Genomic DNA, 11,905 nt, shown 5'->3' with positions numbered 1-11,905 from the left:
AAATAAATATTTATTAATTATATTTAATTGAAAGAATCATACCTAAAGAAATAAAAGATGGCTTCATCAGTTTTTATTTCTCCTAATTCTTGTAATCTTGTCATTTTCTTCACATCTTCTTTGATATGACTAATAAATAAAATTTATTATAACAAATAATATAAGAGAAGCATTTATTTATTTAAATAACCAAAAGATCTAAATTATAAAATATGTTTTTGCTATTTATAAATGAGTTATTGCAAATTTTTATATTATCTTAAAATTCTGTATTACATTTTACAAGTTTTTTTTAATAATTATAATTACTATTACAGTGGAACCTCACTTAATGAGCATAATTTGTTCCAGAATCTTACTCATAATGCGAAACACTCATTAAGCAAAACAATTTTTTCCATATAAATTAATGTAAAATACGATAATGCGTTCCATGCCGCAAAAAATACTCAAATATTTTATGTATAACATTTATTCAAAGAAAATTATACAATATGCATCGTTAAAGAGCATAAATCATCATCATCATTTCTTCTAGCACAGAATGAACCAACCCAAAATGTGAATTTGATTTGCAGAAAATAAAAATTCAAAATTTAATTTGGAATTATGGCAGCATAACTGCCTACCTCTAGTCAAATTATTTAATTTTTAATATTTATTTATAGCCTTTACATAGTCCAAGAATTTGGCATATTGTTTGCATGTTTATTGTATAACAGGCTATGGTTGTTGATGTTTATACGTAATACGTGTGAACACAAGTTTGGAAAAATGTGTTATCACAAGTGACACTAACTTGTAAGATGCTAGCGGAACGAGTGCTAAACACAGACCATTGTAGCATGTGCACAATCCGGGACTTCCCCTCTACTCATCACTCGTTATGCAAAACATCGCTCATTAGGCAAATCATTTTTTTACAATTTGTTTTGTTCGTTATGCGAGGTGCACATTAAGCGAGATTCCACTATATTTATTAAATAATTAAAACAAGCCAGCAGGAAGAGAAGATATAATATTTTATGAAGATACAAATAATAATAAATACACAAAAGAAAATTACAGCTTAAAACAGTTACAAAATATTAATGATGCATTTTTTAGAAGAAAAAACTAGTGTTGGAATTCTAATGAGGTGATATTTATATAGTCAATTCTATTAGATTTAAATTTATTTAACATCAACCAGTAGCTTGATAAATAATGAATAATTTGAAGTTAATATCCAATTGAAGTCAATAAATACTCTTACTAACGTAAACAATTGATCAAAAGTGATGTTTATATTAGAGAAATTTTCTTCAATCTATTTAGTGCTTTTTGAGAGATCCATGTTTGAAATCTATAAAAAAAAAAACTTCTAAATTTATATAAAATTCAACATTTAATAATTTGAGAAAATGCCAAATTTCAAATAACATTTTTAAAACAGTTAAAATATTGTGTTAATCTCTTAAACAATGGCAAACATATGTAACTATTAAATGTTGCTTCACGTGAGAGTATTTAAAGATTCTTTTCTTCAATCCTTAAAAAAAAACATAATAATAAAATAAAATAAGGCCATAACAGTGACATTTCTCGTGATTTACGTCATAAGAAACGTCACTTTTCCTACCAAACGAACTTCTTAGAAATTAAACTGTAAACACGTTTGACTAAATGTAATCATTTAACGAATTTCTTACTATAAAACTATAATGATTTACGTAATTTGTGATTAAAAATGATAAAAAAGAAACTTTATAAAACAAGTTTTTATATTATAGAATCTTGGAAGAAATGTTCTCAACTCTAAATCTCTGACTAGTTCTCTTGCTCCCCACTTCTTACGAATTTCCTGTAGAGTACCGCTCGGTCCATCGACGTCTTGTCGTATTTCCAGTTTTACTTGCGAAACTAGGGCAAGGAAAACCAGGGCATTTAATCTGGACATTATTACTAAACTTTTTTACGTTAAAAATGGAGTTAAGCTACGTCATCTCATCCAGTTCGTCTGGTGTCATCAATAACAAACAATAGCCACCTGGCGTATAAAAATTTGATAAAAATTATAAAATAAATTATAGTTTTTTCGTATGATTATCGATATAAATTTCCGTCGTTGTTCGCGCCGTATTATTATTATATATTAAAAGTGTGAAGTGAGAATAAATACTAAAGACTTCCGATGGATTGGAGCGAGTTCAATCTTTTGTGGTGACCTTGTGTGTGCCCTTAACAATCTAAGCGTCCGTTATCCGTTTAATTAACGGATTATTTAAAATGATTCTTTTTATCGCCAATGTAGTCCTTTACGTAATCGAAAATTTATATAAAATACGTAATAATATCGAACGAATGGGTTAAAATTTTTTATCTGAAATTAGTTGAATCGAAACTATTTCGCCAATGAATAGGATCGTACTGATAGAGCTTGTGGATAGAGAGGTCCCATTTTCTCTTTATCGGGCCTCTTTTGCCATTTATTTTTGAAAAAATGAAATACATAGAATGTTCCTTTATTAATAAAAAAGCAGTCTTAACTATTTTATATTTTGTTAGTAAAAATAACGTTAATTTACAGGGTTTTTTTTAAATACCTGAAGCTGATTTTAAAGACACAAAATCTTTGTAGTTATGACTTAAAAGTCAAGTTCTCTCTCCCTTTTATTTAGAAGATAAACGGTAAAGAAATAATGTGAATTTATGACAAGAATACNTTGTAGAATAGGGATCTGGCTATCCTTGTAGTATATTGTCCTTGACTGGCTCCGTTTCATGGTCGAATGAGTGTTGCCAGCTAAAACACGTAAAAATAATATTAAAGTAGCCAAGACAGCCAAATATTGTAGCGCCACATCACTAGCGGACATTTGCCGACTAGGACAGTCGTTTAACTGAAGTGTCGGTTAATCGGGGGTCGGATAATCGAGGTTCTACTGTATTTTTGTTTTAGATGTATACCGTTTTGTTCACGACGCGTTTTCGGATTTATTGCCAATTATTTGTAACACAACTGGCAGGCTGCCGGATTTCAACGAACTCGGGTAAAGATTATACATATAACATATAGAAAAGATGGATGAGAGGCCGATAATGTCTCGCTTGGAACGATGGTCACGGACAGACCACTTTCTGCTGTCAATGTTACAAATGTAATTTTAATTTGTGTGAAATTTATAACAATAATGTAATCGACACGTGTTTAAACTGCAGGAATAAGAACTCTCTCCCCATATCTCCTTTGTGTATTGTAGCGATATCCAAACTACAACCACATGCAAGAAATCTGACCCGCAAACATATTTGACACATCGCTTCGCTTAAAAATGTTTTATATGGTCCATATATATAAAATATTTGTTGCCCGCCTACTTATGACTTACTGGCATACCAGTTTAATCTGTTCATGCCTGAAAATAGCTCGAAAACATAAGCATTCCTTCGACTTCACCCATTGTTAAAAGCGCATCGATTAGTTCAGCAGATTAATTGCAGCGGCTAATTCATCTTGGTTTTTATAAAATACATTACAAAATGTACTTTTATGCAACAAATACATATTTATTTATTGTGTTTTATTTTTCAAATGTCCCTAAAAATTATTTTTTAATCTGTTGTGGTTACGATATTCATAATATATTTTTAAGTATATATTTATTTGAAATGATGCTCAATTTTATTACTATTATTATTATTACTTTTATCCGATTGTTTTTCGTGATTTGATATATTTATTAAATAAATTAAAATAATGTTTTACTGAATCTTAATAGTACATAATTAAAAAATGAAAGAAAAAGGTACTTAAAGAAGACATTGATGGTATTATTTGAAAGATGATTCTAGTCATTACAAAAAAGAGAATTTTAGATGGTGCGCTTCAGATATTGTATATAAAATTCTATTACTGATATTTTTGTGTGCACATTATCTGTAAATAAAATTTTATGTATAAAGTTTAATATATTTTACTTACAGAATATCTTTCTATAACAGTTTCATATGCAGAATTAAACTGTGTTTCGTTCATTTATATGTAAAAATAAATTACGTGTAAAGAACAGTTGATTCATATTTTGTATTGAGTAAGAAAAATTACTATCTTTGTATTAAAAGTTTTACTTTGAATGTTTATAAAACCAACGTCTTTTCTTTATTTTGCATTTCTAATTTAAGACGAATTAAAATAATAACTTTGAAAAGATATGTTAAAATAAACTTTAATCGTTATTATCTTAATATAAAATGTACGTAAAGTAAAATAATAATAATAAATTAATAAATACAATTATTGAAAAAAAACCAACTGTAGGTAAATTTTCGGACGATTTTTAACGAATGCGTTCGATTTAATAAATACTTCCAATTTAAATTAGTGAAGTACTGTACTGTATTAAATTATTTAATTATTATATAGAAAGGTTTTCGTATAGAAAACAAGCAAATTCATGCTAATAGTTTGCGAATAACAATAAGAATTCGAGTAAATAATGCGCAAGGAAAAGCTGTTGCCTCACGTACAACTACAACACGAAAGAACAAAAAAAGTCGCCATCGGAAGTCCTCGATGTTTTTCTATTTTTTGATTATTGATAAACCCCATGGAGTGTGGGGTTTCAAAAATTGCCTATAGGCTTATTGTTATGTTCCCCTCCACGGTAACCTTTAGTTTTAGTTTTAATTAGAGTTTATTGATTTCTTGAAAGTCACATGTCAGCATAACGCTGATTAATAATAATACATTTGCTACAAGAATCTTCATGGTTAATAAATGCAAATGCATGAATACCCTGGAATATTTACAAGTTATTTTGTACAGTTATATACAGTGGTGGGTATTATGCATGGTACAGAAAAATGTTATTACATGGTACTATGACAATAATTAGGTTACAAATTGTTGGGTTCATTGATACCAATATTAGAAAGAGTACATTTATTTAGTACATTTGTGTATGTAGAGAATACAAAGGCATTGTTTACATTAGAGTAGGGGTATTACAGAATTTGGTTATATTTGTAGCTGTTACATGTCACATTATAGACAAAAAGGTGTTACAGTGATACCAAGATGATAAGGTTACAATTAGCAAGGTGAGTACATTGGATAGATATATATGATCGTTATATTGAGTTATATTAATTTACATATATATGTTTGAGTACAGAATTACAGTAAATATCAGCAAATGATGAGGCTGGATATGATCAGTTGATATTAAGTGTATAGTTGTCATTTTCATTCTTCCAGATGGTGTTCTCAGTTCCATGGTAGAGGAAGTTGTGGTCTCTTTCAGTGAGGTTTTTGTGATCGTTTCTCAGTTTGCGACCTGCCTCTTCCGTAATTTTATTTGTGATTTGAGTTACGTTCCAGCGTTTGTTTTCGAAGATTAGTGCACATCTAGCTTTCCATATGGTGCGTTTAGTAAGGGCTGTCATCCAATTTATCATGTATTGATTTTGGTTTGTGATGAGGAAGTTAGATTGATATTTTACACTTTCCCATGAAATTTGAGTTTTAAAAATTTTGTTAAGCCAGTTCCAAGTACGTGTTGCTATGGTGCATTCGAATAAGACGTGGAGTATGCTTTCTTTACGGTTGCATCGGGGGCATTTTGCTGTCTGAAGTCGGTGGTATTTGTGGAGGTATTCTCTAGTCATGACAATGTTGTTTATGACTCTCCACGCAAATTCTTTCCATTCAGCAGGTAGTCTGTCTAAGTTTGTCCACGTTTCTTTCCAGTTAATGGTGGTATCAGATAGGTTACTGTTGCTGGTTTGATTGAATATGTTTATGTAGATAGTGCTGGGTTTGTTGATATCTCTTATCTGTTCCTTGTTGATTAGGGTGGTGATAGCTTCTCTCCATTTTCTGAATTTTTTAGAGCTGTCCAGTAAAAAAGGCTTGTTGCCATAGTCAGAGGTGATACGTTTTACGATGGGCCCTAAGATATAGCGAGTGACGTCGTACAGTGGATGGTTCTGTTTTTTGATGGCGTTGATTATATTTGCTACTTGAAGGGAGTGTTCTAGATCTTTTATATCCCATATTTTCCATCCACCATTGCTTATGTTGTTTTTCATTATATTTCTACTGATAGGTTCAAAGTCACTTTTCCATATGTACTTAAAGATGATTTTTTCTAGGGTCTTTACTTGATTTTTGTTGAGGTCAGTTATGTAGAGGGTATACATTATTTTGGCTATTAGAATTTTATTTGCTACAATCACACGTTCGGGCAGATATAGCCAGGTGTCTTTCCATATACAAAGTGCATTATTAATTTTTTGGGTCATACTGTTGAGATTGAGTTGGCTGCTGTTATGTCCATACCATACCCCTAGAATTTTGATGTTATTGACAGTGTTGGATTTCATAATATTACAGGATATGTTTCCGTAAATGTTGATAATTTTACTTTTATTTTGGTTAATTCTCATACCTGTTAGGTTGCTGAATATGTCTATTTTTTCTATAATTTTATTAAGAGCCACTTTGTCCATAACTATGAAGTTCATGTCATCAGCATGAGCTATGTATTTTATTTTTTTAGTTGTGCCAGGGATGTATACAGGGGTTATTAGTTTCTCATCCATGATCATATTTAGTAATGATTCTATGTAGATGGTGAATAACACCATAGAACATGGGCAGCCTTGTCGTACTCCTGCCGTACAGTCAATATAGTCGGATTCTTGGTTATTTATTTTAATTTTGGTCCTGGGATTATTGTATAGTAGTTTGATTTTGTTTATCTCGTTGTTATTAAGACCATAAAGGTCAAGAAGTTTCCAGAGGATCTGCCTATTAACAGTATCGAATGCCTTTTCCACGTCTACAGAGAGGAGAGAAAGTGGTGATTTCCTTTTAATGTATATTTTATTTATCAGATTTAAGAGCATTATGTTGTCTTGGATGGTGCGACCTCTTATACCTGCACTTTGGGTACTGCCAATGATGTTATGGAAGATTGTGTCAATTCTTTTGGAGATTATAGTACTGAAGATTTTATATTCCATATTTAGCAATGTTATGGGCCTGTAATCACCTAATTGCCCAGTTATATTATCCTTTTTATTAATGAGTATCATCTTGCCAGTGTTAAAGTTATCGTGAAAGGAGTTCATGCTGAACAGATTGTGGAAAATATCTGTAAAGTCCTCTCTGTAGAAGCGGAAAAGTTCTGCTGGTAGGTCATCAATGCCAGGGGCTTTTTTGATATGTAGGTCATCTATTGCATTTTTTATCTCTTCTTTGGTTATTTCATTGTTCAATTGGTTGTTCTCTTTGTCCTTTATTGGTTTGATGTGTTTTTTGATTTCTTTCCAGTAGTTCCAGTTGGTTGGGGGTGTCTTATAGAGTTGCATGTAGAATTTTTGGAATTCCTTTATTATAATTTTTTCGTCACTGATGACTCTATTGTTAACATTTATTTTAGTTATATTGATATTTTTTTTTGTCTTGTTGTTCATTTTAAAAATATGGTTCTCTGTTTGCCTTTTGATGCCCAACCTATTAATTTTGTAGTTGTCCTTTATTTTGTTTCCTATTTCTATGCTGATTTCATTTTCGATGTTTTTTATTGCTTCATGGTCTTTTTCAATAATCTTCTGGCTTAGTTCTCTCTGTAGTTTTTTTGTTTTATTAAAATTGTATTGTTTGATTTCGAGCCAGGTTAGTTCAGCAATCTGTTTTATTTTATATTTGTCCTTGTTCCATTGCTCCCAGTTGGGATGAGATTTATTTCTTTCTAATATAATTTTCATTTCAGACTGGAAATAGGAGTTTGTAAGAATATTATCGGTGATTTTTATATTTCTCTGCTTTCTGTTGTTGCTATTAGGTTTAATGTTGATATTTGCACTTAACAGTTTGTGGTCTGATATTTTGTTATTTTCATTTAGTAGAAAGTTGGTGTGGATTGTCTTAATTTTTCCAATATTATGGTGATAATATATCCTGTCTAGGCGTTCTTTAACCCCTCTCCCTTCCCAAGTGTATCCCTGATGGTCAGGGTAAATAAGACGATACATGTCACTTAGTTGATAGTTGTTTATGATATCATTAAGGATTTTTCTAGAACCATCTGACCCCATTTGTCCATTTTTGTCGATGGGGTCTAGAATGCAGTTAAAGTCACCTCCCATAATGATCTCTCTATTTCCCATGAGGTATTTTGGAAGTTCTGTGAATAGTTCTTTTCTGTCAGCAAGTTGTGGAGGAGCGTAGATATTTATGACTCTGATGAGTTTGTTTTCCATTTGTATGTCTACACTGACAAGTCTACCTTTGTGGTCGGTTTTAAAGTCATTCGTTTTTATTCTTTTATTTATCATTGTGGTAACACCAGAACCTCTTCTTGGGGCAAAGGAGACATATATGTTATATTGAGCAAACAGTTTACGTAGTTTTCTGAGATCATAGAAATCATATAAGTTAGTATCTTGAATGAGAAGGATGTCAGTATTGTCAGTTAGTAGCAGGTTTAATAGGTAGATTTGTTTCGACTCATGTCTAAAACCTGAGATGTTAATAGATTTAATATTAATAGTCGCGAATTTAAAGATGGTTTGGTTGTGTTGCTATTCTTTTACTTTTTCTTATTATTTTCTTTTTATCAGCTTTGGTTATGACTTTTTCTACCTTCTCTATGATTTCTTTCCCAGTGAGACTGGCATCTAAACTTATAGAAAGTATCTCTTCTCTGACACTAGCAGTATTTTTTTGGTCTTCTATTGTTTCCTCAATAGTCTTGCTTTTATTTTTGTCATTTGTCTCTTCTATTTCATTGATTTCTTGACTACTTTGTTTCTGTGTAATCTCAGTGTCCTTTTCTATCTGATTTTTATCTCCTTTCTTTATTTCTTTCTTTTGTTCTGTTTGTTTGTCTTTTTCTTCAATATTTTCCTGAGTGTTGTATTCTATGTTTTCATTTTTATTTTGTTTATGTCTTTCTAGGCTTTTTTCTCTCCTTTTTTCATTAGTCTTATTTCTACCCCCTTTTTTGCATATCTCAGAAAATATGAGGTCAGGGCATCTGTCCTGCTTGTTATGTTGTTGGTTACAGTTGTAACATAGGGGGCAGTCCCTTATTAGATGATGGGGACTCTTACATCTATGACATAATTTAATTTTGCAGTCCTTAATTTCATGCTGTAAACTCCCACAGCGCCAGCATTGTTTTTTCCTGCCGATGTATAGGAGTTCAGCTTTACTTCCTAGAATCTCGATGTAATTAGGTAAAAGCTTTCTGGTTTTGATAATAACCCGATATGTACCTGTTTTGAATTTTCTTTCATTTATCGTCACAGTGTGCACAAGGACCTTAGCTATACTACCATATGGGGCTAGAGCGCTTTTAACTACTTCTTTGTCTGCCTCATTTGGAACGTATCTAACAGTAACTAATATTTGATCGAGATCGAGGCTTTCGCAAATATAATCAAAGTTGCCTACCTTTATGGTGTGGCCGATTAACTTTTCTTTTGCTTCTATTGTAGTTAAACCAATTTCAACAATGTGATTTGGCTTAAAACATACTTGTTCTACCTCTCCTTGTGGTTTTATGATTTCTTCGCATGCACCGATGATATCCTGTATTTGTAGTCTCTCTTGGGCAGTGATTCTGATAGATCGGCTGGTAGTGTATTTCTTATACTTGTCATCCATAGTATCCTGCGAGTCAAGTTCAGGTTCAAGTTCCTGTTCACGTTCATACACGATCGTGTCTGGAGTCGGATCATACACATCTACTGGGTCCACTGCGTTGCATTCAGGAGGATCTTCTACGAAGCATCCGTCTGGGATTACAGTATCCTGCGATGCCTTTGCAGCGGATGCATAACACATGGGGGATGTAGGGTTGATGGTATCCATCTTGGCAAGGTGCTACACGAGATGGAGGATAACCAATGTTGGGCACGTTAGTAATGATGGTGAAGTACAAGCACTATATCCAAAAGTATCCAATAAAGGTATCCAGCGTGTAGCCACGGGGTGAACAGATGCGTCACAAAGGTGGGAAAAATGATCAAACAGTCAGAGCCAGGAGAGCACACGCAAGATGAAAGCAGCAATAGCGGCTGGCAAAGATCAAATAAAAATAATAAAAGTAGAAAAGGCAAAGAGAATGTAGAAAACCTTTAATGGAAAACCAAGAGGGGTGGGAAGAAACAGGGGAAGTCGCAGTGGGCTGCTCGCCCCCTAGTAAAGATAGAGTTGCTGAGAGGTCAGCGAATACACAATGTGTCTCAACTGTGCAGGCCGACCTTCAGCGGAAGTTAGAAGAGAGTAGGAAAGCAGGGAGTAGACAGCAATGTGAGATGAGAATACTGACGAAAAAGTCAAGAATAGCGATAGCAATGGTAACCTTTAGTAAAAGGCGAAAGGTTAATGCGTATGAAGAGAATACTTTTCGGTTCCTCGCTCAAAGGGTCATTCGGATCGCGTCGTCCATTTCTCTGGTGTGACTGTAATTACACCGCTGTTCTGAAATTATTTACAAATTGTCTTTGATAAATTTTTAACAGTGAAAAGAAATCGATATGCTACGGAATAATTCTTAAAAATCTTGTAAAATACTTTAAGAAGTATTTATTTATTCAATTTTAAAGATTTTCGTGTTTATTTTACTGACTTTTTACCTCTTTATTGTTGACGTTCTACGCGATGTAAATGCAGAAGATAATTTATTTATCACGAAAACACGAGCAAATGATTTAGCAAAATTTTAAAAAAATATATATATAAATTAATCTATATATATAGATTAATTTATATATATATTTTTTTAAAATTTTGCTAAATCATTTGCTCGTGTTTTCGTGATAAATAAATTATCTTCTGCATTTACATCGCGTAGAACGTCAACAATAAAGAGGTAAAAAGTCAGTAAAATAAACACGAAAATCTTTAAAATTGAATAAATAAATACTTCTTAAAGTATTTTACAAGATTTTTAAGAATTATTCCGTAGCATATCGATTTCTTTTCACTGTTAAAAATTTATCAAAGACAATTTGTAAATAATTTCAGAACAGCGGTGTAATTACAGTCACACCAGAGAAATGGACGACGCGATCCGAATGACCCTTTGAGCGAGGAACCGAAAAGTATTCTCTTCATACGCATTAACCTTTCGCCTTTTACTAAAGGTTACCATTGCTATCGCTATTCTTGACTTTTTCGTCAGTATTCTCATCTCACATTGCTGTCTACTCCCTNAGCGGCATGCAAGATTTACAGGCGGTTTTTTTTGCGTTTTTGCGTTTTTGCGGGTCCTTGCAACTAGATTCTAGATTACAGTCTTATATATATATATATAAACTATATTACATACAAATAAAAACCCAGCGAAGCGGGTCCTTGCAGCTAGTTAAATAATAAAATTAATTTTTTTATTCTAATTTTTACGAAATTCGAACATGTTGACGCGTCTTTTAACGTTTGTTCGAAATTCATCACATGCGAATCATCCATGATGATTCGCAGTTCGATTGTGTTTCTGCTCGGAGTCAGACGTGCTTTTGTCGAGCTCTTCGATTCACTTTTGTTTTTGCTGTTTGCGGAGTTTGCTAAAAAAGACTTTTGAGAAGAAAGATTTTTTAAGTAAATAAATGCTTACGTCTAGAGTCAATATGGAGTAAGGCCCTGTACACACTAGGCGTTTTTCAACGCGCGTTCGACGAGCGTTAGTTCGGCGATTAGCACTGGCTCAGTTTGGAAATGGACGAGAAAGTAATTGATTGTGTGTGCTCCTCCATCGTCGCTATAAGGCAGCACATATATCTCAAAGCGCCCGTAAAGTGCCCGCAAAACGCGCGTTTTAACAAAAATCTATAAACGCGCGTTTAACGCGCGCTTGGCGTTTGAGTGTGTACGGCTACATAGAACTCTTGGTTCTTTAAAACGCGCGTT

At 32.6% G+C, this 11,905-nt stretch overlaps 1 protein-coding gene across 1 annotated transcript in view; it reads right to left on the bottom strand.

Moving 5' to 3' along the window:
• LOC111635930 (multiple coagulation factor deficiency protein 2 homolog) overlaps nt 1-2,033 on the bottom strand; it is a 9,271-nt gene extending 7,238 nt beyond the window's left edge. Inside the window, exons 1-2 of the mRNA XM_023381073.1 lie at nt 1,797-2,033; nt 43-129 (exon numbers count right to left, since the gene is read on the bottom strand). Of these exons, the coding sequence (XP_023236841.1) occupies nt 43-129; nt 1,797-1,939 (230 nt within the window). The 5' untranslated portion in view covers nt 1,940-2,033. The remainder of the gene's footprint in view (nt 1-42; nt 130-1,796) is intronic.
• Nucleotides 2,034-11,905: the final 9,872 nt, after the last annotated feature.

This window comes from Centruroides sculpturatus, unplaced genomic scaffold, assembly GCF_000671375.1.
Source record: "Centruroides sculpturatus isolate CEXI.00-Female unplaced genomic scaffold, Cexi_2.0 scaffold37, whole genome shotgun sequence".
NCBI lineage: Eukaryota > Metazoa > Arthropoda > Arachnida > Scorpiones > Buthidae > Centruroides > Centruroides sculpturatus.
This window is presented reverse-complemented; position numbering and strand designations above follow the sequence as displayed.